The 27,157-nt window shown below is 37.3% G+C and overlaps 1 protein-coding gene across 11 annotated transcripts in view; it reads right to left on the reverse strand.

Moving 5' to 3' along the window:
• The window catches only part of Plcb4 (phospholipase C beta 4), a 381,354-nt gene that overhangs the window by 64,365 nt on the left and 289,832 nt on the right, over window positions 1-27,157 (reverse strand). For all 11 annotated transcript variants that reach the window (XM_058575386.1, XM_058575387.1, XM_046433511.2 and 8 more), the window contains 10 exons: window positions 26,383-26,483; window positions 25,696-25,753; window positions 18,158-18,266; window positions 13,743-13,953; window positions 11,783-11,876; window positions 9,467-9,546; window positions 8,882-8,966; window positions 5,884-5,974; window positions 4,784-4,879; window positions 1,377-1,477 (listed from right to left, as the gene is read on the reverse strand). In XM_058575386.1, the coding sequence (XP_058431369.1) occupies window positions 1,377-1,477; window positions 4,784-4,879; window positions 5,884-5,974; window positions 8,882-8,966; window positions 9,467-9,546; window positions 11,783-11,876; window positions 13,743-13,953; window positions 18,158-18,266; window positions 25,696-25,753; window positions 26,383-26,483 (1,026 nt within the window). The remainder of the gene's footprint in view (window positions 1-1,376; window positions 1,478-4,783; window positions 4,880-5,883; window positions 5,975-8,881; window positions 8,967-9,466; window positions 9,547-11,782; window positions 11,877-13,742; window positions 13,954-18,157; window positions 18,267-25,695; window positions 25,754-26,382; window positions 26,484-27,157) is intronic.

Genomic DNA, 27,157 nt, shown 5'->3' on the forward strand with positions numbered 1-27,157 from the left:
TGAGGAAATGAAGACACAGAGAGGTTAAGTAACTTACCCAAGGAGAGACAGTTGGGAAATGAACCTGAGAGATAAATGTCAATGCCTGACACCTTTCCTTGAGTATCTATCTCACAGGCATCTGAGATCACCCATCCCACTGGGAACTCCTGAATTCATTCTTTTCCAGTCTTCCCTCCTCCAGTCTACCTTGTTCCTCAGAAAAGTACTCCAGAAGGTCACCTTCTTCTCTCTCCCTCACTCACAACACTCAATCCATCAGTGATTTGTATCGTTTTGGTTCCTTAATACATCTTGAAACCATTCTGTCCTCTTTCTACTGTCCAGTTTCACCATTAGGGGCTCTTTCTGTCCTGACTATTTTTCTTGCTTCCACTCTTGTTTCCTTCTAAACTAGTCTCAATATGGTGAGAAGCACGATCTTCTAAAACTCATATCTGGCTACAATGCCTCCTGCTTTTTCAATGGCTTCATATTTCACTTTGAATTTGAATTTCTCATGGTAGCCTCTGAAGTCCTGCATCATCTAGTCGATGGCTATCCACCTCATCTCATCTTGCTCCACTCTGCTGCTCCTTCAATCCATCTTTGTGCTTGCTATTGTAGTGTTCCCTCTATGTGGAAAGTTATTCTTCTTTCTGTGTATGATAAATTCCTCCTTCTCCTTTGGGTTCCGGGTTTCTTATTCCTACCACCTTGTTATTCTCATTAGTCTCCAAGTTAGCACTTGTTTTTATTTTCACAGTAGCACTTATGAAAAATCGAACTGCATAATTATTTATCTGTTCACAGTCTATTTGCATCTATGTCTCTAAACTGTAGGAGACCACAAGCTACCAAAGGGTAGAAAGTAAATGTGTTTTGACCCTTTTAGATAGTGATAGCCTAGACTGTGTCTAAAATATAATTGGTACTTAATAAATTTTTTTATTGAATAAGTGGTTGGAAATATTTTTATGCTTACTCTACATTAGGAGGGGAATATTAATTAGTGGTTCTCTGATGGAAGAATATTCAAGGGTTATTTTCTGATGATTCTAACAGGTGACCATTGTCCCTGGGACGCTGTGGGTGTCTCTCTACCCACCTACAATATTACAAAAAACAAAAATATTTAAATGACATAATAAATGATAGTGTTTAAAGGAAACTGGCGAAATAAATTGTGGTTAGTACTGGGCATGGCTAATAAGTAATTTAAATGTCCTTTTTAACTTAATATTGTGTGTGTGTGAAATCTGGGTCACCCAGCAGAAAATTCTATCTTGTGCAATTAAAAGGAATGATAGGCTACTTTATCCTCTTGTAGTTGAAACATTTCCAAAACTTCATAACAGCTCCACATTGTGAAAGAAAAGGGCCATGAAGACTCTGACCTTCTTGACACTATTTGCAACAGCTTCCTTATGACCCAAGTCATCAGCAGAAAGTTCACTTCCAAATTTGAACTCAGGGTGAGCTTCCTCCTCTTGGTCAGCTGTGTGAAAAACAAAAGAAAAATTCATGAACCCAAATTACTGGAAAGCAGTCAGACCTTGCCTGAAATCTTGGGAAGAACATGACAAAAGATTTTCATGACCTATATACTCTGCAAATTGTGAACTGAAAATCTGAAATCTGACACGCTGAAAAATCCAAAACTTTTTGAGCATCATGATGATGACACTTTTTTTTCAGATTTCAAAGCAATTTGAATCTTCATTTTATTTTAATTAGGGGTATTCAGCTGGTAAAAAAGTCTATGTGAATATTTCAAAATCTGAAAAAACTCCCCAAACTGAAACACTTCAATTCTCAAGTGCTTTGTATAAAGAATACTCAATCTGTGTGTTTCATCTAACCAGCCCAGCCAGATATAACTACCTGAAGACAAGGAGTGAGTCCCATACAAGTGGTAGACATTTAATAATTACTACTTTTAAGGAGTGCACAAATGCACAGTATCATTTCTGAAGGTGCATGAGCGCACAAACACACCACAACATATGTGATTTTGGTATTCCCCACTGCTTGTCTCCTAGGGCCAGGAGTCAGAGGCTCTTCTGAGTCTAAACTTAGTCTAATGGTTAGGCAGTTCTTTCACTAAGAGTCTTTTCTATTTTCCACAACCTCTAGGCAGGACTGCCCTCTTGAACCATGCTGATTTCCTTCTGCCCTCTATGCCAACGTATCTAAATTAGAGGCTCTAGTAACCTATATATAGTTGGATCTTTGTTGACGCCAAGGCAATTGCAGCCAACTGGTTGACCAGAACTGAGGCCAAGTAGTTGAGGAAATCTAAGAATTGTATACATCACTAGGTCAGAAGGGGCCTCTGTGCCCCTAAAAGGAAATTCAGTGGATTATTATATCTTTTCAGGTATTTATTTTACTGCTGTACTATGCCATGGGGTTATTTATATACAAAATAAAATTAGAATCTCAATTTTGGAATAAGATGGTAGTTACTAGAAGCTGTGTGCCTTGAAGAATCATTAGCATATGTGCCAAGAAGGAAGAAAGTGTCTTTCAGAATGGTAAGTGGCCAGGCATGGTGGAGCATGCCTATAATCCTAGCAGCTCAGGAGGTTGAGGCAGGAGGATCGTGAGTTCAAAGCCAGCCTCAGCAACTTGGTGAGGGCCTGTCTCTAAATAAAATGCAAAAAAGGGCTGGAGATGTGGCTCAGTGGGTAATTGCCCCTGGGTTCAATCCGTGGTACCAAAAAAAAAAAAAAAAAAAAAAGGAGCATCATACTTATTTCATTGGGCTGGATGACGAAGGTTATATAAAGCAGTAATGAAGGCTGCCTGGTGCCCAGTTGGTATTACAATGCTAGTAGCTATTATTATTAATCTATATTTCTTCTTCATTTATTCCATTATTTCTGCAGTTTGTTTTACTAGATTACAGTATTGGCAATGTCTTACATGTCTTCAGTTCCCATCTTTAAAATTTTAACCTAAATCATGATTTTGCTTAATATTTACCTTTTTTTTTTTTTTTGCATTTTAGCAGTATTTTGCTGATCTGTTAAAATATATACATATATTTATGATACTTTGTCCTTAAATGTAGTTTAGGTTTATTTATTTATTATATTTTATTTAGAAATTTTATATTATACTATATATTATATATTTATATATATTACATATTTTTATATGCAAAATAATATAATAGATATATGATATAACAGAATATAATACAATTGACTACTGTATTTTCCCAAAACAGCTACATCAAGAGCGAGCTACCCTTAATGTGTTCTTCCAAAATGAGAACTTGTTACTCACCTGCCTTCTTGAATTTGGGCAGTGCTAAGACTTCTTTGATGAATAATAGCACGGAGAGGAAGTGAGGCTGCACCGATTCTAAGCATAACTGTTAAAGAATTCAGCAGCTCCTACTTCTTACCGCTCGGGATACAGGCTCTTGTATACTCTAAATAGGCACTTAGCCACTGTGCTGTGAGAAGCCCAAATCCCAGAGGTCCCGAGTGTGTGCTCTTCTCACTGAATCCAGTTATGTTCCCAGCTGAGAGCCAGCATTTGCTGCCAGCCATGTGAGAGAGTCACCTTGGATAACCAGTGCAACCAAACTTTCAGATGATGCCAGCCCCATATGTCATCTGCCAGTAACTGCATGAGAAGCCCAAGGGAGAACCAGCAACACAAGCCCAGGTGACCCACAAAACCATAAGAGATAATTATAAAGTGTTGTTTTAAGCCTCCAAGTCTGGGGTGGATTATTACACAGTAATAGATAAATAGCTACTGAAGGCATAAATTGGATAATCAGATATCTTTGGCCTCCCAAATCCTCCCTGCCACAACATAAACATAACGGAAGTATGACATTGGTTCTACAGTCAGGAGTCTTTATTAAGGGGTCATGAATAAGATAAGTTAATTCTCACAGCTTACTGTTTTTAACATTTTTTTTTTACCAACTTTCCTAAAATCATATTTTAAGTGTTAAGATAATAAGTGAAGACTTTCCCTTTAGGAATTTTAGTTTCTATTTAGTAAACTTTTCAATGGGAATTTCTGAATTATTGTATTTCTAAATTATTTAGTTTCACAAATTTGCTGAGTCTGGCCTTGAACTTGCAAACCTCCTCCCTTAGCCTCCTGAGTAACTGAAATTATAAGTGTAAGCCACCTTGTACTGCCAATCCCAATTTTAAACGAAACATTATGGTTGTGGATATATGGCAAAAACAAAATAAACAATTAAGAATAATCAAATATTTGTGGCTAAGACGCCTTTGGTAAAATTATCTACTTATATAGATAATTCTGAGCAGTGGATTATTTGAAGGCATTTAAACTTGGATTTTGTTTGTTTATGTTATTTTGGTACTGGGTATAGAACCCAGGGCCTCTCACAAGCTAAGCAGGTGCTCTACTGCTGAGCGACACCCCAGCCTGAACTTGAAATTTTAAATGTTGTCTCTTAGTTTCTCGTTCACTTTCTAAACACAAGCCAATGATTTACCTGAAGTTCTTTCATTCTACATTCCCAGGCTATTACCACCATTATCTCTGGCTGTGAATTTCTGCTGAACAGCTGGACACACACAGGGAGGGAGATGACTAAGCCAGTTTCCAATGCCCAGGTAAGTTAGAAGTAATAATATTTGGAAAAAAAAAAGGATCAAAAATAATGAAAGATGAAGGCTGATCTGTAAATACACACCTGAGTATTAAAACTATAATGTAACCACTATAAAGGACCCAATGAAACACATGTTTTACCTACGTTACAAAGTATTGTAATATATCACTTGAAATAGCAACTCACCACTTTCTATTTCCTCTTCATTGTCATCCTCTAAGATGCTAGCTGGAGCTGCAGATTCCCCAGCTTCCATCATGCTTTTCAAAGCGTCAAGCTGTTCTGTTATTATGAAGAAACAAGGAGATGGTGACAGATGTTAGATCACTTACAAAACTTGGGCTTTATGTCAGATATGGAGATGAAGGAAAAGAAATATGTTGTTTAGGCACCTCTTGACCATGCCCTAAGGTTTAGCAGTGGTCACTGTCTTCCCCATTCCTGCTGGTCTTATTTTTTTGTAAGAATTGTGCATCAACCACACTGTATACACATGAAGAAGGGCTGCCACTAGAATATGGTGAACTGTCCAAAATTCTGGTTTCTGCATTTGAAAGGAGGATTCAGGATTTAAACCCAGAAAACAAACACCCATTAATTTTGAGAATCTGGCACAGACCAAGTTTTACAAACAATGATGGTGAAGTGATAGAAAAGAGATATGCACAGTAGAGAGAACAAAACTTTAGGATAAAAGATATTTGCAACTAATATAACTGGGGTTATTATCCTAAGTAAAAAAAATTCTTGTAAGTAAGTAAGCTAGACAAATGAAATTACTTTTTTAAAAAATGGGAAAATATGCATGGACAAATCACAAATTATAATGTACAAAGGAACTAGTTATCAAAAGATACAAATGAACTATTCAGGTATTTTTCTTCAAATAGTTGGGAGCATATAAAAAATGGCCAATAGTCAGCATTAAGGATACTACTGGGAAATAGTCTTGTCTTGTACATCAGTGGAGAAAGCACAACTTTTCTTAAAGAAAGCATAACAAGATGCATCGTAATACAAAATTTTTCTTCTGCTTCTCACTTTTTTTCCTCAGGACACTTGCAAATTCTGGCATGTGCGTGTATGAATGTACTTTTTCTACTGTATGAATGAGTCTATGTACAAACTGAAATCAAATGGAACTGTGATAATTTTGCTACAGAAAGTATACTTAACATCATCATTACACCTCTTCCCCCCAAATTTGATGGTTTTACAATGAATTTCATGTTAGACAGCTGTACTATCCAAACACATGCTTCTATTTGTGCGTGTATTTGACTTACTCTTTTCAACTTCAGGTTTTAGTCGCTTATTTTTGATGAGTATTTTTCTTTTGAGGTCATTGGGGGATGGCAACGGTCTTCCTGGTTCAAGCTAGAGAGACACAGAAAGAGATGAAATTAGCAATGGTTGTGTTTTTCTACTTCAGCTTTGGAGCATGGGGGGCCTGGAGTCATACAACCCAACATCCACTAGATGGCAGTCAGCACCTTTTCACATGTTGACAACCAAATTGGCCCACCCCATCCAACTTGGCCTTAGAATAATGCTGCAAACTTGGAATCCTCAGTCTGCAGAGATGTGCAGAGCTCCTCCAACTTCCTCAGTAGAGCTGGAGTCCGGCCTGGGTGGTGTTGCAGATGAGGGTTCTCCTCCACTTCAGGCCTTGCACCCTTTGGGTCTCTGATAAAGTACAAGGGGTCACACTGGGGCTGGAATTGGCTCTCCCAGATGAGAGGTTCCCTAGATAGAGCTCCCAAGAGCTGGACTGTTCAGCATGTCTGTCTGTTTAGTAGCTGTTCCGACTCAATACATGGGATTATGTTTTGTGGGTTCAACAAGGGAATCAAGAAGGGAATGGTCCTAATTATTGGAATCTGAACTCTACTGTGACTTTATTTACTTTCATTTAAGTCTGGAAATAGTGTGTCCCCTTAGGTTATTATTTTCATGGAACTGTCCCACATATAGACATCTGTTCTGTACCCACTAATCAATACCCTTATCTGTCCATCTTTACTTCCAAGTGTCTAGTCATTTCCCAAACTCATTTATATCCCACAGATGACAAGCAAGACACCGTATTTTCTGTCTGTCTTGCCTTAAGTGAGACCCTTGGCTGAAATGCTGCTTCCTACAGGCAGCCAAGTGGAACTGGTCCATTCCCCAGGGGTCTCTCTTGCACCAGGACTTCTCCAACAAATATTTCAATGCATAACTGTCTGTCTTCTTTCTCAGCTGTGTGTTTACTTTTGTGTCCTGTTTCCACCCAAACCCCAGCCCTCTAGACTAAAAACCCTTCAGTTCAGACAGTTGGTCTTATTCCCATGTATACTACCTATGATTTCCATAACCACATTCATGCATGTGAACATCATTAAGAGTATAGTGGTCTTTTCACAAAAATAAGCACTTTACCCTAATCAGAAAAATAAGTGGAGGGTTAAGGTTAAAAAATAATAAAATATTCATGTTTGGTGGTGTACAGCTGTAATCCCATCTACACAGGAGGCTGAGGAAGAAGGATCACAAGTTTGAAGCTAGCCTAAGCCACTTAGCAAGACCCTATCTCAAAAAAAAAAAAAGTTAGAAAAATAAGAAGTTCTGGGGATGTAGCTCAGCAATGCACTTCTACTATCAATCCCCAGTGCAAAATAATAATCAATTAAATCAAGGATGTTGCTTCAGTTGGATTTCCTTAGAATCAGCCTCTGAAACAAAGACTGATGGACCAATAGTTTATTTGGGAGATGGCCCCAAAAGACTCCAACAGAGTGGGAAAGAGAGAAAAGAAGACAGGCAGCCAATCAAAGGTGCGTTATCAAGCAAGTTATCAGTGTGGAAAACTGGAGCTGGATCCTGCCAGAGAGCCCTGGGAGACAGAGGACAGGTGCTCAGAATCAGCCCACCTCGGGAGTGATAGAGCATGAAGTGGGAGTGTTAATTCTCTGACACTTCTGGCCGGTCTTTTATGTATGGACAGAGCAGGCTCTAGGGAGCAGAGGACACAGGCATGGAGTTGTGGGTGCTGGCAGATTGAGTCACGCCCGTGGGCAGAGAAACAGGAAGTGCTTTGAGGCCATGGGCAGGCACCTGCTTCAATAGGCTGAACAGAATCAGATGGAGGAAGCAAAGGACACAAATACCCTTGTCTCCATATCTTTTCAGTTCTCTCAGACACACTTCCAGAAAACAAAACAAACAAACAAAACCCCCCAAATCTCATAAAACCACCCAAATTGTTTACATATAACACAAAGCACCCTTCTCTTCTGTTACTGTCATGTTCCTCTTCTGCCACCTCACGGTACCATGTGTGGGCCCCCTGGAGCTGGCTTCCCAATAGGCATGTCAAATATCCCACCATCATAGAGAGTTTTGTACTTTAATTTCATTAACTGTCTTGCTACCCACAACCTCTTGGGGCAGTGATTCTTAACCTCTTAGAGGTTATAGTTCCTTTTAAAAATATAAAGAACCCTCTGGAATGATCACATATTTAAAACTCACATGCAATTAGAATGGAATCAAAGGCCTCAGGAAGCCCATTTATGGACCACAGATTAATATTCTTTATGTTTTAAAGAAACTAGCAGGTGTAGACTGAAATTCCAAAATGTCCATATTATTACCCTATGTACATACATGACTACATTACCAGTGGGAGTCTCCATCATGTACAACCAAAAGAATGAGAAATTATATCCCACTTATGTATGATGTGTCAAAGTACATTCTACTGTCATGTATTACTAATTAGGATAAATATTTTTCAAACGTACATATCAGTTTAACCAAGACTTTGTTTTGGAGTTGGGAACTTGCACTTCAGGATAGTGTGACATCAATCTAGGGCATTTTCCATAACAAGAGGCTCCCATGGCTTCTGAATAGCAGGCAAACATTTATTCACCTGGAGGACTTTTAAAAAGCACTATGCTGGTGGCAGACTCTGGGTCCATTAAATCAATCTGTGGGTGCAGCCCTGTCATGGGTGTTTTTCACAGTTCCCTGAGATAATTCTAACATCTAACTAATGTTGAGAATAAGTACAGAATCTAGACTCTTGGCCTGGGTGCTGAAATTTAAACCATGAGACCCCAAGCTCTTCCAAATTAAATTCATCCTTTCGAAGCATGATAAAAACGCTTTTTGTACTGAAGAATTTAAATAAATATGAAGATCTTTAGCATCAGTCCTTCAGTGCTACTTGACCCTTCAAAAATGAATTTCAAAACAAATTCATTCATGCTAGAAATATGGTTTTCTAAAAATACATACTGGATGTGATTCAAGTGCTTGTTTCAACAGGAGATCCCCAAATAGATCTTCACAATATTTGGACATCTTGTACTGTTGATATTTGCTGGAGAGAAAGAAGTGGCATTTGTAAATTCAAACATCCATTAACCTTCCAAGTTTAAGAAAACACCATTCTAGGCAATTAAAGAATCTCATCTGCAAAATGCATGATTATCCTTACAATGTGAATGAGATACTTTCAAATACCAAACTTTAACTGATTCGATTAAAAATAAAGTCACCCCCACACTAAAACTGGTAAGAATGCAACAATGTTTGTTAAGTTATATTCAAATCTTCCAACTCAATGAAACTTGAAGCAAGGTGTCCAATCTTTGACCTTTTGTTTAGAGCAAGGGTTTTCTAAACCAGGTGAAGATGACTTTTTTGGAGAGATGGGGTTTGCATAAGATTCTCCATACTTACTGGAAGATCAGTTGGCACTTAGCAATTCAAAAACAAACTACACAGTTTTTTAAAAAGATACACTGCTAAGGTGAGGATGAGGAGTAGGAGTTAGGAAACAACATCTTTTGTATCTTGGAGTAAAATGAATCAATATACCTGCAGTGATTTTCAAAGGAGAGAATTACAGGATATTCGGATGTGACAAATGCAGTTTCCTTGATGGCTTGAATTACATCCTTTAAAAATAAAAAGTGGTTAATGAGATAAAAGAGCAGAAAAATTCAAGGCACCTCAAACTATTCAGTTCATTAATTGAGACTTTCTTGCTGAAAGTCAATTGCAGCCACTCAGACCTGGAGAACCCATCCACCTTGATACCTCTAATAGTACGATTGACCAAGTATGCAGTTAATGGTTAATGACATTTGTTTACCCAAAGCTATCTTTTATACCTCCAGAATGATGGTACTGTCAACTTACAAGACATTTTATTTAAGTGATCTCCTTGTTACTTACCTGATGATCTTCCAAGCCAGGGGCTCAGTATTCAACATTCTCTCTGAGGAGAAGCTAAGCTTTGGCACAGGGATTTTTCCAAGAGATCCCTCTTTAACTCCTTCCACCTCTGGAGAAATGTGTTGGTATTACCTTTCGGATTGCTAGAAAATTCTATTGACTCCTCTGTGTTTGGGGATCAGTCTTGGGCTACATTTCATTAATTCAATATAGATGTAACATTTGCAATATTCGTTGTTTCATATTGGCCTGGTTGATATGGGGAGGAGTTTCAGGGGAGGGATTCTCTGTGGTCAAGCACCATGCCAGGTAAAACAGGGTGTGCTCAGGATCTCCCTTGCACTTGAATGAGTCGAATGTATCCCCCTCCCACTATCTCTGTGAAAATGGAGAGGCCTTATAAGATAGTGAGCCCAAGTCTCTACTTTGCTTTAGAAAAACAGGTGTAAAAGCATTTATTTAATAATTGGTGGCTAACCACAGGGCAAGCACTTCACTCAATGAAATCAGGAAAATATTTTACCATAGTTATCCAGGGAAGTCCATTTGAAAGGATAATCCTCAAGGTCAGGTAAGCTTACAATATTTTATGTAAGCATCCTTATGGTTGAGTTGGTCATTTAATTATTCTTTTCTTTTTTTTTTTTTTTTGAGCCCAAGGGTACTTAACCATTGAGCAACACCCCCAGCCCTTTTTAAATTTTTTTATTTTGAGACCAAGTCTCACTAAATTGCTTAGGGCCTCGATAAATTGCTAAGGATGGCTTTGAACTTGTCATCCTCATGCATCAGATTTTAAAGCCACTAAGATTATAGATGTGCAGCATTGCACCTGGCCATTTAGTTATTCTTGCTTAAAATTTCTTCCCAGGTTAAAGTTCATGTCCTTAATTATCCACTTGACCAAGAATTATGTTTTAAGGAAAACTCTGGTGCTACTCTGGGGTCCTCCTTTGCTCAGTCCAAGCTGAGAGGGAATGGCCTGTTTTTCACCTATGCTTCCTTATTAGGGTCCTTAATTCTCTAAGGAGAGTTCATAGCCTTCCCTATCAATTTGGCTGGCTGTGCAAATTCACAGCTTCCCACTTGCATATTTCTTGGCTCTTCCCAGGAAGCATAATCTTGAGCAACTACTCATCAAAACCTATCAATATTGTGGCTAAGAGAAATGATATTTGTGGTGTGTTACAGGTATAGGACCTAGGTGTCTGGGTTTCTTAAAACATCTCTGGTGATTTTTCACATGTGGAATTGAGAAATCAATTGTTCCAGGTATTGCAATACCCATCCTGTGCTACTTCAAAAGAACACAGGTGGATCTGACTTATTGGCCAATCACAGAATTTCTTTGACTTATCTTTTGTCAGGCTACCAGTGGCATATTGAGCAGCTCTAAGAAACCACTCTTCAAATCACACACGGACATCACCATTACTGAGATGCCCATTCATAATGATAGAAAATTTTTCATTGATGTCAGTTCTGATAATAATTGTGCTTTTCATTTATGGATCCTGTAAATCATGGGTTTGTGCAAGATTATAAGATTTCTTGACAAGCATCTATAAACTCTAACCTCATTCTTTTATTCTTACAGGTCCTGTCTGTCTATAATCTACTTTTTTCCTATATTTATTTTTTATGCTGCCTTTAAGTCCTTCAAGAAAATGCAAATTAAGCAAACAAATAAGTAGATAAGACTCTGAAGTTTTTAGGTAAGTAAACTAGGAGACTGCTGGAGAAACCTCATTATGCAATCGTTGCCATTTGAAAGCAGGAAAAATCATACAAGAAGACATTAAGTGGAGATAACATTTGTCGTGCATCTCCCCTCAAACCTGGAAGAAAGAAATATGAAGGCACAATGCTTGAGAAAATGAAAATATTATTTTCCACCTCCCTATTGCCTACATAACAGTTTGAAAGAATTTATGGCTGTGTAATTTTAAAACATACCTTAAAAAGTATATCTGTACACATTGCTTTTCCATGAGTTATTATTGGTTCTTGATCTTCACCTTTTCCATCCCAACAGTCAAGTTCAACACACCTAGGAACACAGCAAAAATGACAACATGGAATTCTTACAATAGAAGAGTGTGTATACAAACTCAAAGAGAGGCATCAAAATAAGTTGTTTCCTTAGAGAGCAGGAAATCAGATGAATTTTGCAACAGGGCTATTTCATGACATATACAGCCTAAAACACATTATTCTTCTCATCAGTTTGGTATCATCAAAAAGGGCTGAGTCAGATTAAGAGACTTAAGAGGAGACAAGTAGTACAGTTCTGTATGAATTCAATAAGGAACAATGAGAGGATAACTGGGGGAATTTGAATGTAGGCTGGATTTAGATAACAATAAATTATTTTATTATTATTATTATTATTATTTTGGTACTGGGGTTTGGACCCAGGGGTGCTTTACCACTGAGCTACACTCACAACTGTTTTTATACTTTATTTTGATACAGGTTCTCCATGATTTGCTTAATTAGGATCCACTAAGTTGCTGAGGTTGGCTTTGAATTTGCAATCCTCCTGCCTCAGCCTCCTGAGCCACTGGAATCACAGGCATGTGCCACCATGCCCAGTTGACATTAAATTATTTTTAATTGTATTAAGTGGGATCATGTTATGTTCACTATGTAAGAATTTCTTTTCTTTCTTTTTCTTTTTTTTTAGTGATTAATACTCAAGTATTCAGGCTGGGGATGTAGCTCAGTTGGTAGAGTACTTGCCTCACATGCACAAGGTGTTCTGGGTTTGATCCCTAGCACCACAAACAAAACAAAACAAAAAACTCAAGTATTCAGAGGAAGTATGTGAATAGAAGTAGGGATGTGGTTAATTTCTTTTAAAAGTATTTCCACATACAAAAATTGTGTGTTAAAAAAAATAAAGTTTTGCTTAATCGGTAACCAAGAAAAAAGTCATAGTGCACCTTCTTTTTTTATTTTTCACTTTCAACATTCTGGCCATTTTAAAATCTCAAATATTTGACTACAATTGTAAAAAATATTTTTAGTAATCTCTTCTTAGAGAATGAAATTTCTGAGCCTTTAACATTAAATTTGCAAGTACCTATAACTAGTAAAAACCATGACTTCTAAAAAGTGTGAGGTTTTTTTTTTTGTCATTTTTTGGGGGCCTATTTAGTGTAAAATAGTATCTTTTGTGTTATAAACAAGGCTAGACCTTTCTGAAAGTAATGTTGTTCTTTCTTTCTCAAGGTTAAATGGCCATCATAATCCATTAAACAGAACCACAAATGTTGTTTTCACTCTGATTACAACTTCTTATTTCAGAAAAAAATAAACTATGGTAGTCCTCCCTTACTCCTAGTTTATTTATCCATGATCAGCAGTGGTCAGGAAATATTAATTGGAAAATACCGGAAATAAACATTTCATAAGATTTTAATTGTACAGCATTCTGAGTAGCACAACTAAATTTCTTGCTACCCCAATGTCCAACCTCCAATGTGAATCATTCCATGGCCCAGTGTATCCACAAGGTATACACTACCCCCCCAGTAACCACTTAATAGCCTTCTTAGTTATCTGTCAGATTATCCCACTGTGCTCAAGTAAGGCTTATTGTACTCAGTAAAGCCTCAAAAGCACAAGGAATGTGGCCAATTTTATTACAGTACATTTTTAATAATTGTTCTATTTTATTATTGTTATTGTCATTAATCTCTTATTTTACTTCATTTATAAGTAAAACTTTATCATATGTATGTATATATAGCGAGAAATAGTATATAGAGTTAGATACTATACATGATTTCAAGCATCTATTGGAGGTATTGGAATATACCCCTGTGAATAAGGGGGGACAACTATACATTGAGGAGCACTGTATAACCCCCCTACCCCATATGTCCCAAATGGCCATCTCTGAGTTTCTGACCTGCAACCAGCCAGGAGAACTTGTCTGTACATTTCTACCGAAGATTTCCCACCAAACTGTCGGCCAGTGAGATAGGTGTTATGGGAAGAACTGATGAAGTAGTGAGCCAGAGGATGGTCCATTTCTTGGTAAAGCTCTAAACGATCTAGGAAGACTGGGGCATTTTCATCTGACATCAGATATCTGCAAAACCCATCACTTGATATGAGTCCTAGGGGAAAAAGAATATCTTAATAGCACCTGTAGCTCTGAAGATGTACATCTCATTTATCCAGGGAAGGCAAGTTGGCTTGTACAGCAAGAGTAAAAACTTCTTCATATTACCTTCCTAAGAAACTTCATCTTACAGAACTTGAACAAAGTCATAGAATGGCAAATTATAAATAACACAGGCATTCAACAAAGAGGTGGCATTTTTTTATATCCAAGATAATGGAAGTACATGTTCCTCCGATTAAAAAACACAGTGCTATAAGCAATGGTTACAAGAGGTCAGGGGACTTTCTCTAGCTCTATTTCTGTCACTCCCTGGCTCTCAGCTTCCTCTTCTGCCAAGTGGAGAAAAAATACTGGTCCCATTTCTTTCCAGAACCAATTGAGAATATATATAAGAGGCGTTCTTTAAAAAATGGAAATAATATTAATTATAAGTCAGTACTTTTCCCACTGAATTGGAAAAGGGATTTTTTCCTGGATATGGTGTCCTCCAAATTTAAACAATTTTATTTTTCTATTTTATTTAAAAAGGTAGGGGGTGAGGCTGGTGAGAAAAATATGCAGGGGTCATTGAAATGTGGCCCCAAGAGCCCTTGTTCATTTCAATTGCACTTTTTTTTTTTGACACAGGGCTGGGAGCTAATGGTAGTTGCAGGAAAAGGGCATTATATTTAAGCATCTTCTACCTATCAACTACTGACAGCCTAGGCTCTTTGCTTTTTTAAATTTAAGCATTTGCAAGTTATGAATTGATTTCCAGTTCAAGGAAACTACAGATAGCATAATAAACTGACATAGACCTACACCACAGATTTGTCACATATTAACATTTTGTTTCATTGCTTTACATTTTAAAAATGAATACATAATTACAAATGGCACTGAAGTGCCCTAGTGCCCCACATCAGTTCCAGCTAATTTTTATCTTTCTGCTTGTAACCACTTCCCTCTAGCTTTTGTGTTTAACATTCCTCACAGTTTTTCAGTTTCACTTATGCATTTATTCACATATGCCTTTTTTGGAACAATAGATCATTTCAAATGCCTTTGAATTTATAAAAGAGCTATCCTAGTCTTTTTGAAGCATTTGAAAGTTGCTATTTTTCCTATATGTTTTCTTAGGACTTATCCAGCTGACATATGTTCATTTATTTTTCATGTACAGTAGTCCATATTGAATGTATAACTTATACCTTTTTTTCCATTATTCTGTTGATGCATATTTAGGTCAGTTTTAATCATACCTGAAAGTATGCAATAAAAGTTTGTATACCTCTCTCCTTGAGTACATTTATTCATTCTAAGAGCAGGTAGTTTTTGAAGCATTGGGATATGCAGTGATAGAAAAACGCAGACAAGTCCTGTTTTATGAAACCCACACATTATGAGTGAGATAAATAAACAAGTGAACAAATAAATATGTCATAAAAGTTCTAGAAGGACAAAGAAAGCAGGAATAAAGATGATGAAGAAATGGCAGCATGCTGTGCTCGATATGTGGCCAGTGAAGCCCCTCTGTGGAGGTACCTCACATGCATGGTGAGCAAGCCCCATGCACATATGGGGTGGGAAGCCCCTTTCCAGGCAGAAGGATCATCAAGTGCAAAGACCTTGATATAGGAGTGTGTATGCCAAGTTCACTCAATGACAGCAAGATAGAGTGAGTGACCCAGGAGGAAAGTGGCTGGAAATGAGTTGGGAGAAGTAGTGAAAGTCTATGTGAGCTGGACTTCAGTCCTAAGTACTTTGGATTTTATCCTAGGTATGTTGGAAAGCTTTCAGATATTTTGAAAAGTGGAATATCATTGGATTTGATTTCAAGAGGTTTACTCTGGCTGCTGCGTAGAGCATGGTGCTGAGTAAAAAGGACGACCAGTTAGAAGTCAACTGGTTGCCTGGAGAGGAAGGATGTGGGCTTGAATAGCCTGGTAGGGTGGAGACCATGACAGGTGATTTATGTTGAGGTTGGGATCTTGTAGTTTTGCTGCTGGATCAGATGTGATGTGAAAGAATTAAACAAGTTCAGGATGATGCCCAGGGCTTTGACTTGAAAAGCTGAGTGAACAATGGGATTATTTTATGGGCAGGGAAAGGAACAGATATGGAGATGGGGAGAATCAAAGCATGTTGTAGAACACATTGGAAATGCCTACTCAGCATCCAAATGGACAGTTCTGTGGCAGGTCTGTAGTTTGTTAGCAGTTGGGACTGGAGGGTTTAATTTGGAAATCAGATGCAGATGAAAGAAATTTCAAGCCACTGGCCTGCATGAGCTCACTCAAGGAGTGAGTACCCAGGGAGCAGAAGTCAGAGCACTGAGCTCTGTCACTCTGACATCCAGACTTTGGAAAACTTACAGAAGATTCGGTACACTTTTTTGATGTGTGAATGGTAATAACTTGGAAGGACTTTAGAAATAACCAAAGACACCCATCTATCATAACATTTGCCGAGGAATCGTTGAATCACTTGGCTTACCCTTTGAACAGATCAAAACTGCCTACAAAGCAGGAGACATTTCTCATGTAGTTTTGAATTCCCAGCATTTAGCACAGTGCTTGGTATGCAGTTAGCCCTCTATAAATTTTTTAAAAAATAACAGTAGGGGCTGCAGGAATAGCTCAGTGGTACAGCCCATGTTTAGTATGTGTGAAGTCCTGGGTTCAATCCCAAGAACCCCCCCCCCAAAAAAAAAAAAAAAAACTACAATAAAAGCAAAAAATAACAGTAATGAAGAGAAAAAGTAGTTAATGACTATGTGAACCCCACCCACCATCTTACAAGCAGGGAAACTAGGGCCCAGGATGCAATTCCCTTACTCGAGGTTACACAGTAACAGGGAAGTGACATGAACCTCATCACTTCTACTACTGATCCTCCCTCTGCTTTAATTACATATAATGTGGAAAAATTATGATAATCAGAATATTGGTAGAGGTAAATAATGAAGTACTCTTGATAAAAATAGGCATTTGTGACCCTAGAAAAAAGCGTAAGTGTATGACTACATTCAAGGAAAAACCCCGGTATGGTGGGCTAGACATATCTATAAACAGGTCCTATATATGTTCTGAGAACAAATAAACTGTTCAGTCACATTCACATGCAATAGATACAAAAAAAGAAGGAACACATTTTAACTGAGCATGGTGGTGCAGGCCTGTAATCTCTGCAATTTGAGAGAATAAGGGAGGAGGATTGTAAATTCAAAGCTAAACTCAGCAATTTAGTGAGATCTTCAGCAATTTAGCTGACCCTGTCTTAAAATTAAAAAAATAATAATAATAAAATAAAAAGAATAGGGGATGTAGCTCAGTGGTAAGGCACCTCTGGGCTCAATCCTCAGTACCAAGTCCATGAACACATACATACATACATACATACATAAGTAAATAAAAATAAAAGAGAAAGAAACCATAAGAGGAGGAAGCTGAAGCCCTGAAATTTATAACCACGTGGGACAGATAGAACCTAAACCTGGATCTCCTTTGAGTGTCCACTGAGACATGAGGCCAGCAGCGTCCAGTTATGACTACACCATCCCTCCAGCCCTCAGCAGGTGCTTCCCACTGCTATGGCACTGACCTTCAAATTCTTCTCCATGCCTTTCCTTTGACAAATATTTAGGCAACACATTGTTTCCAAAGTTTCATTGAAAGGGGCAAAGGTCCAGAAATGCAAACAATTTGCTAAAGTAATTCCTGACTATTTAATTTCATGTCATTTGTTTTTATCTTCCATTCCAGAAGTCAAATGAGGGCTGAGAGGGCACATCAAATCATGTGTCAAATTTAATTGGCTTGGCAAAACAAAAAAGAGGAAAAGGAGGTGAAAACTTTACATGACAGAGATTATTTTCACAGACTGCAAATAGGGACCGTATTTGGCATTCTTACATTTTAAGCAACATTCAAAAAATCCAGTAGTATACAAAAGTATGTTGGGAAAAAAATACTATGTTTAATAGCACAATAAATTTAATGGTATATCTTAGGCAGCAAGGACTAATTTGGAAGAAAGATAATTTACACTAACTTAAGAGCAGAAAAAAGAAATCAGTTACTAATATGTGGCATGTGGCTTTATGGAGCTCCAAAGCATTAATAGATACCTTAAATTAAAAATCCAAGAGCTTTAAAAGTTGCATGTTTTCTTGTTTCAAAAGGAAAAAAAAAGGCCTTTTTAACATTTTTAATTACCTTTTTTCTTCAAATCTTCATCAGGCTCATACATCTCAATGATCTGCATTGCCCTTTTAACATCATAAAATGGGAATAAAATTTCATTCAGTCGAGGATCTCGTTGATGCTATGATGAGAAAATAACTCCATTTAGGTTGACATTTCTCACCCTGGAGGCATTTCACATATCTAAGTATATAATTTCTAAAACAAGATATAGCTAGACTATCATGTTTATAACTTCACTTAGACTTCACTGCCTTTCTGTCTTTCCTCCTAAAATATATTTCAAAAAGTCCAAATTTGGGAGTACTTTGTTGGTTCCTCTCACTGAACAGGAAGGAGAGGAAATATGGGGTTTTTTCCCCCTTCAAAAGTTGAAGGCTTATAATATAGTGTGTGTGTCCACTGTATTGTCTTTTATTTCCCATATCATATTTTTCGGGCACAGCTGTCTATAAAAAGTGAGATAAAAATATTTGATAATATTAAAAAATTAATGTTAAAACTAGTTTTAGAAAGAAGCAAAAATAAATAAAAAAATAAAAAATAGTTCCAATAAATCAAGAGATCATATATTAGCTTAAGTGACAAAGCAAAACCAAAACCAAAACAATTCCAAAAAACCCCCTAATGTTAGACAGGCAAATATCATTTCATTTTCATTACATCTTTCTATGTCATTAAGAGACTTTTTGGGCACCATGAAAACTTCATTTTCTCGAGTTCATATTTTTTCAAAATAAATCAATTGTCATGATAAAAGTTAGAATAAGGAATATTGATAAGCTATAAACCATATGAAATTGCATTTAAATAAGTAGTTCAGAAGCAACTTGTTTGCTACGAACTTTTATTTATTTATTTATTTATTTATTTATTTATTTATTTATTTATTTATTGGTAGTTAAGATTGAACCCAGGAACATTCAACTATTGAGCTATGCTCCCAGCCTTTAATTTTTTTTTTTTAAATTATGATTTTGAGACAGGATCTCCCTGAATTTCACAGGTTAACCACAAACTTGTGATCTTCCTGTCTCAGCCTCTCAAGTTGCTAGGATCACAGGTGCATATTACCATGCCCAGTCTCACTATAAAATTTAACTCCATTTCCCTGAGAAAATTGGGCAGAAAATGTATGACATCATCTTTTTAAAATGGGCACTTAAGATGCTTCTGGAGCTGCTTCCTGAAGTGAAGCCATCCTAATTTCACAGGTATAGTGACACGTCCTTACTACTTGACCTAGCTACAATGTGTGTGTGTGTGTGTGTGTGTGTGTAGGCAGTGGATCCATTAAACTTCCTTACTGTGGATGAAAGGTTTGCATTGTGTTCTTGGCCATTTCTCAAATGAATGAATGAATGAATAAATGAATAAATAAATAAATAAAGCAAACTTTCATGGAATAATAACTGATAAGCAGATGTGAGCAAGATCTTGTCAACAAAAAGAACCTTAGCAACAATTCTTTACCCAAATATATGCACAGACTTTGAAAGACATTATTGGAAAGGTATTTAGAAACAATTGTTAAAAAAAGTTCATATGGATTTCCCGTCCCCATTTGCTTGGGGATGATCATTTGAGTGGAAGTCTATATTGAGAATGAATGTCTTTGGCCAATGGAACACTTGATATCATTTCCTAAAGCATAGGTGGTCTTAGCCTTTCTCATTTTCCCACCTCCCACCATTGAGTGAAGAGTGTTAAATTATAAGAAATTGATATATTTTGGCAATTTATCCCAATGAAGCATGCTTCTGTTGTAATCTGAGAAATTACAGGTCTTAACAGCTCATAATCATGCAAATGCCAAAGCAGACACTGTTATATTCATAATGGTTCTTGAAAACACAAAGAACAAAAGTGATGGTATGAGCACAGAAAAAGATATTGTGAGGTGGGCCGTGGAGTGCCAGGCAAGTGAAGGCATGCTGCACCTTGTTTAGAAAATGAGACCATCATGCAGTAGAGCTCCCTGTTCAAGGAAATGACCACCTGTACCCATGTGAGAATGCACTATTTTAAAAGCAAACAAAATAACCTTCTTTGTAGGCACATCCCTCCTCCCATAAACAGTATCATGGAAGATCCTTTATTAGATCACAGAGCAGTTAACATATAGTTGGCCACTGTATTTCTCTTCCATAGTAAAATGAAATCTTTTGACTTCGAGATATGCTCATTGATAAGTATTCTGGACTGATGGAAATGATGGGGCAAATCCATATGAATTAAAAAAGTGACAGAAAGAAGTGATACTCAGCTATGGAGAGGGAAGAGAGAAAATCGAGGAAAGGAGGAGACGGAATTCAGACATTTTAATGTATTTTTATATAGAGAGATGTGTGTATTCTAAAACTGCTACTCAAAGTATGGTGGCAGCAATGTCACCAACACCTGGGAAACTTGTTAGAAATGCAGATTCTCAGTCCTCTATGGCTGGATCTACTGAATCTGATTCTCTGGGGCAGAACACAGGAATTCACGTTTTAATAAGCTTTTTAGTGATTCTGATGCACCCAAGTTTAAGAAGCTCTAACCTGTAATGGTATGCATCTTAGCACATTTGTATATGCATGCAAAAAAAAAGGTACCTAAAATCTACAAAAATGACTTCCAGGTAAACCCCATTAAAATGTGTCAGAGGAGGGGGCGTGGGATGTGGCTCAAGCGTAGCGTGCTCGCCTGGCATGCGAGCAGCGCTGGGTTCGATCCTCAGCACCACATACAATAAAGATGTTGTGTCCGCCGAAAACTAAAAAATAAATATTAAAAAAATTAAAAATTCTCTGTCTCTCTCTCTCTTTAAAAAAGATATTTAAAAAAATGTGTCAAAGTACATGATAGTCATTCAACCTCTATCAGAAGCAATAGACAGGAAAACTGAGTCTTACAATGTATGTCTCATAACCCACTATTCTAAAAATTATATTCCCAGTGCAAATCAGCAAGCAGTGAAGACAAGATGGAATTGCATTTGTCTTTGCATCTATTCTGCCAGATAACATACTCTTTGGTTTCCCTAAAATTTTCACATTGAAAAAAAAATTCTGGATAATCCAGAGGCAGGGAACAAATGATAAGGTTTACAGTTAAGAGTCACAAAACTACAACTTTTATGCAAAAATGCAATGAGGAGAAAATGATGTCCAGGTACACTAAGAGTAATGAGGTTGCAGAAGAGTTCCACTTAGACACAGCACCATGAGGCAGATTCTTCCCAGCTCTGAGGGACCATCAGTTTTCAGTCAGGTAAACAATGTACCCAGAATATTCACCTCATAGTATCCAGTGTTTTGTAGAATGGGAGTCTAAATAGCTTCCAAAAATAGGTCACAAAATTGTGCCCAAGAAAAAGAGGAGATAATGGACAGGTCCCCATTACTCTGTCCTTCTTAAGAAAAGGCATCAGCTACTTCAATACAGGTAGCATTGGAGAAGATGGACGTTAATAAAAGTAATATTCAAACAAGATATAACAAAGAGAAAGGAATAAGTGGCAAGTCAAGTTTACTCATAAAGCCAAAATACCTCTCTCTTTGCCTGTGCATTAAAGAATAAAGATATTGTGAAAGGAAATAGATGGTGAGCTCTTGCTCATATATTTCCAACTGCAAAAAAAAAAATCATGTTTAGCCCGAAGAACTCTTTGAATTTATAAGCGTGATCATATGACAGTGTATGGCAGGGGAAAGTAACCAGTAAAAGAAAATAAAGCCAACTCCTGGTCAAGGTGGCCATGCACCACCTTTTTACTCTCTTCTTTTTTTTATCTTTCTTTCCTACCCTTTATGCATCCCTCAATTATGCAGGCTCTTAGTTGTTGCCATCTGTGTAAGAATTCAAATAGGAAAATGATGGCAATACTGAAATCAATTTAGTTTCTCATAAGGAACAGGGAAAAGGAGTTGAAACTAACTGAAGCCCAGAGAGAGACTTTAATTCTGCCACCCACAAGCAACTGTGTTGACAGTAGATCAGACCATGTGCCAACTTCCATGAAGTGCCTCCACTAGCATTCCTAGACTCCAGTTTGTTATTTTCATAAGTTTGGCAAAGAAAGTTTCCCCTGTTCATTGGGTGGGACCTATTGACATACTGTGGCAAAATTTTAGATGTGATTGACGAATTGCCATGACTAAATTCTTTATCAGAATATGTGTACCATTCCCATTTTCTTCCCACTTACACTAAGCATTCCAAGGAAGACTCCAGTAATCTACTAGATAGTGCTGCACAAACTTTAATGTGAAGAGGACTAACTCTGACTTAGCAGGTCTGAGTGGGGTTGAAGATGCTGCATTTGTAACAAGCTCCCTGAGCCATACCAGTGCTGCTGGTCCACAGATCACACTTTTTGGAGCAAAGACCAAGGAGATACTGAGAAGCAGGTGAGGAGGCAGATGTGAAGCCACCCCTGACAGGCTAGTGACTGTTAATGGCATGGATAGAGAGGGGGTGGCATAGACCCTACAGAGACCAAGGTAATAAATGACCAATCATTTATTCTCTCCTTCCCACCTCCTTTAGGTACACATGAGTATATTGAACAGAAAATTCCACAGAAAGAATAAGAAGGTGTGGGAGCCAGCATATCATAAAGGGGATTTCTTTTCCTATAATCTGTTCCAGTTGGTTACCATTGATGGCCATGTGTATCTATGGGTTTTTGCTTTCCAGATTGGTTGTAATGGTTACCTTGATGAACTCTCTTATAAATTCAAAGAGTTCTTCAGTTAACTGTTTTGGATATCCATGTAGACCATTGACAACTGCATTCACAGAGGCGAAGGCCTTGGACTTCCCAGTGTTTCTGAGTTTTCCCTGCCTTATTGCAAGATCCAAGGCTTCCAGCTGCAATGGTGAACACTGCCTGTTGAGATTATATGGCTAAGGCATTTTCCAAATGTTAAGATGTAACCTTTGGATCAGAGTCCCTTACATTCCAAGGCCAGATCCTTTCTTGAGGGAGCTCATTGTGTCCCCTTTTGGCATGGGTTTTGAAAGGAGACACAGCACAGTTATGTTCATAGTTAGCAACTATAGTTCTCTTCCACATTATAGTTAAGTCTTGATTTAAAGATAAGTTTTTATTTTATTTTTCTTTTTGGAGAGATTGAAGGGACAAGGGTAGACTCAAGAAAGTGAGCGTGAGGTGTTGGCAGAATGTTCTCTAGGTTTGACAACTTCTTCAAGGAGACTCTCATATTTTTGTCTAGTCCTTCCTGCTGTGTTCACTAGGACTGAAACTGAAGAGATACAGTAGACTGGCTTATAGTTTCTATCACCTGAAGAAATCTAGAATCACACTGATTCCATCCAGTCCCACTCAAAAACTCAAGCCACCACCTTAATGTCAAGGTGAAGCCAAATAGAAAGAAACATAAAAACTGAAAGAATATCATTGTCTACTGTCATGGTGAGAGAGAAAAGCTTGACTATTAGTATAGAAAATGGATGCCAAGGCAAAGAAAATACGGGGGATCTGATATAGATGTATATTGAATAAAGACTTAAAAACATTTAATACAAATTTAAACATTTTTAAAATAAAATTTTCAATAAAAATTTAACCATAAAATTTAAATGAAATGTTCAAATAAAATTTTAAAAACTGTACAGGGATTTAAAGAGTGACTATTGGGTAGACTGATCAAAAACAACCCATAAAAGGAAATGTTTCAGGCATGAGCCAAGGAAGGCTGCACCTATCCTCAGGGCTATTTCTGAATTTGAACACAAAATGTGGTATGAAGTTTCCCCGTTTAATTGATGACTGGTTGCTGGCTCCATCCCATGTCACAGCACATAAGAAGCCTTATTGTAGGAAGCCACAAGTTGACGACACAGTAGATTTTCTCCTCTCTACCGTCTTCCCTTGTTAGTAGGAAGCTCATTCCTGCCCATGGTACCAAATTCAAGGTGATCAATTAACCAGAGTGCATGAGGAAGCTGAGGAAAATAAAACAATGAAACAAAAAACACAAAAGGAGGAAGAGGGAGAGGGGAGGGGCCCAGGAAATAAAGCAAAGGCAGGCAATTTAATTTCTAAAGCGACTGTGGCATAAGAATGTGGATAGTATCTGGGTAAAGATTTCAAACATAATTTTCACATGACTAGAGACTAGTGGAGTGGAAAAACCTGAAACATTTTCAAGTAAAATAAATATTGTATTGTACGGACAGTATGACTTCAAAGTGGAGGCCTCTGTGCAGGCAGGTGGAGTCCCTCCCTTTTCTTTTTTGTCTCAGTACATCTAGACTCTGATTGATACGTAGTTTCTAAAGTGTGACCCTATGAATAGGAAGCCAGTGAACCTTCACAAACAATGAAAAGAGAGGACCTCTGGCAAAAATGTGATTTGTTTCTACAAAGTAGCAAATCACTGACTGTTGTCTTTTCTTAAGGCAATACCTTCTGTCTAGCATGATAACCATTTTTTCCTCTTCTTTTTTTGCGGTACTGGGGATTGAATGCTAGGTCTCAAACATGAGAGGCAAACTCTGCTTCTGAGCTACATTCCTAGCCCTTCTTCTCCTCCTTCTTTTGTTTTCTTTTTATGCAGAGGATTGAACATAGGGCCTTCTGAAGCACGAGCCCTACCACTAACCTCTACCTCCCAGGCCCATTCCTACCCTTTCTAATGATGTTTCTTTATAGAACATGATGGTTAACTTAAGTTATTTTGGAACAAAAATACGCTGTTTATCCTTCACTCAAATTCTTCTTATTTTTCATGAATTGGGGAAAAAAGGGATTTTTTTTTCCTAAGAGCTTTGATGGATTTTGCTAAAAATGGTTTTTGTACATGTAAAGAAAAAAAAAGTTCATTTCAGTTGTAATAAAAGTTGTGACCTTTACTTGTCCTAAAATGTTTTTCTCTTGTGCTTACGTAAATTTCATCAACCAGTTTTGGTGGTTAAGTGAATCATGTTCTAAAATTAACTCTGAGCTTGTTATAAAAATAAAAAGCAAAAATTGAACCTGCAATTCAATTGGCCTAATACTCAATAGATTATTTTCACCCAGGAACTCAAGTGTTTTGCTTGTTGTCAAAATATTCTATCAGAAACTACATACTTTTCTTACATGCAATCCATTAAAAGACAAAAATAAAGCTCTCCAATCCATGCAAAGGGTATGACAAAAAGTTAGCAATGGAGAATCCATCTACAGTAACTCAATCCATTATCTTTCTATTTAATGGAATCAACAGGAGAAAAAAAATTATCTTAAATATCATCTTGCAATACACATAGACACATTTAATTAAATAAATATATTAAAAAACACACATACACACAAAAGCAGAGCTTCATGTCACAGCGGAAAACCAATGAGAAGCAGGGTGCAAAGCCAATGTAGAAGAAGCACATGTACACACAGGTAGGAGCTGATTTTTGCACCTGGTAGAGCCATCATGGAAAGATCAGCAGGTCAGAAGCAAAGCAAAGAAGGGCAGAGGACTGGGGCATGCAATGAGGACACTGGGGACGCAAGCCAACTGCACACAGACTTTATGGAGTTAATGTATGAAAAAGCTTACTTCATTTAGAAAGCTCACTAATTGGTCTACCGTTAAATAATCAGTTTTGTCTCCATTGCTGAAAAGAAATTTATTAGAAAAAGTAAGTTTTTGTATACGATTGCTACAGTAGGCACGATTTACATGTTGACATTTGTTGGTGATCATTCTAAACTTATTGTCTAACCCTGTCATAGTGGCAAATTCTTAAAATGGCCAGACTGTTTGTAAGGGGGAAAAACCCAACAATGACAAAGGAAAGAAAACACTCCCACTACGTCACAGAAGATATCTGCAATTCTTTAGCATTACCAGAAGGTGTTATTTCAAAACAACATGTAAGTCATCCATTTGAAATAACTGGAATGAATGAACTTTTCAAAAACATATTAACATTCCAAATTGAATCTAGTTAGTTCACATAATGGGTTAATACCTAAAGGAGCAGGTTAAAATTGTAGGTAGTTAGTAAAGCCAATGCGGGGGGGAGGGGGGGAAATTCCAGGTGCTGAAATTAATTTATGTAAAGTTTCTTAAAATCTCAGACTAAATTTATATACTGATAAACTAAGGGGTGAAAATATAACCCCAACTAGAATATTCCTAGCACTACCAACATCCTATATTAACGTATTATGGCAAATAATGTTTTAAAAATCTAAAAGAACAAAGATATTTACACATCACTTTCTCATAATTGGAACTTACATTTTTTTAAAAAGATCTTCTATATCTGTCCGAGGACAAATCTTTTGTGTCAGTTCATAGAACTTTTCATAAGTAAAGGCAGCAGGTTCAATTTCATCATTCTGTAAAGAGTAAAAAAAAAAAAAGTCACAAATCAAGGAACTTTTTTCTTTTTTGAGGGTAGGCATCTACAACGTCATGAAGTCAAGTGTACCACTTGGCATCCCAGAAGCCAAGAGGCCAACTTCCTAATCACCCTGCTAGATCAGAGCATGTGAAAGTGAGCACTTCTAGTGACTAGGAAACCACAGTTTGTGGGAACATCTGGCTATAGCAGGGTTTCTCTCAGAAACACACATAGAACAAATAGAAAATTTTTCTCTCTCTCCTTGAGGAAGAAAGTAGATGCCTGCTTAAAAGATACTGAATGAATCAAGCCTAGTATTTAATTATGCTAGTTTTGTGAATCTTCAGAAGTTCCACAGAAAGGGGCTTAGGTGGACCATTCAAGGTATTACTTGTCACACTGAAATGTACATTTCAAATAGAACTCGTTAAAGTGGTCACCGGCTTAGAGCTTTCTTTCAGTCCATAAATTAATTTCAATTATCTTCAATCAGAAGAGCCACAACCACAAATGGTTGGTTTGAGGAGGAATGCTTCCTAAAGTATTGCAAGGTCACCTTGAAGAACTGAGTTGATTAGTTAATTATTCAAGCTGATGCTGTACCTAGTTGACACCAGTATGGCTGGACTTCTCTAAAATAAGCTCCATAAACTGTGTAAGAAACAGCCT

The sequence above is a fragment of the Marmota monax genome, unplaced genomic scaffold (assembly GCF_021218885.2).
Source record: "Marmota monax isolate L192 unplaced genomic scaffold, Marmota_monax_Labrador192_F-V1.1 WCK01_AAM20220418_F8-fsc00014, whole genome shotgun sequence".
In the NCBI taxonomy this organism is placed as follows: domain Eukaryota; kingdom Metazoa; phylum Chordata; class Mammalia; order Rodentia; family Sciuridae; genus Marmota; species Marmota monax.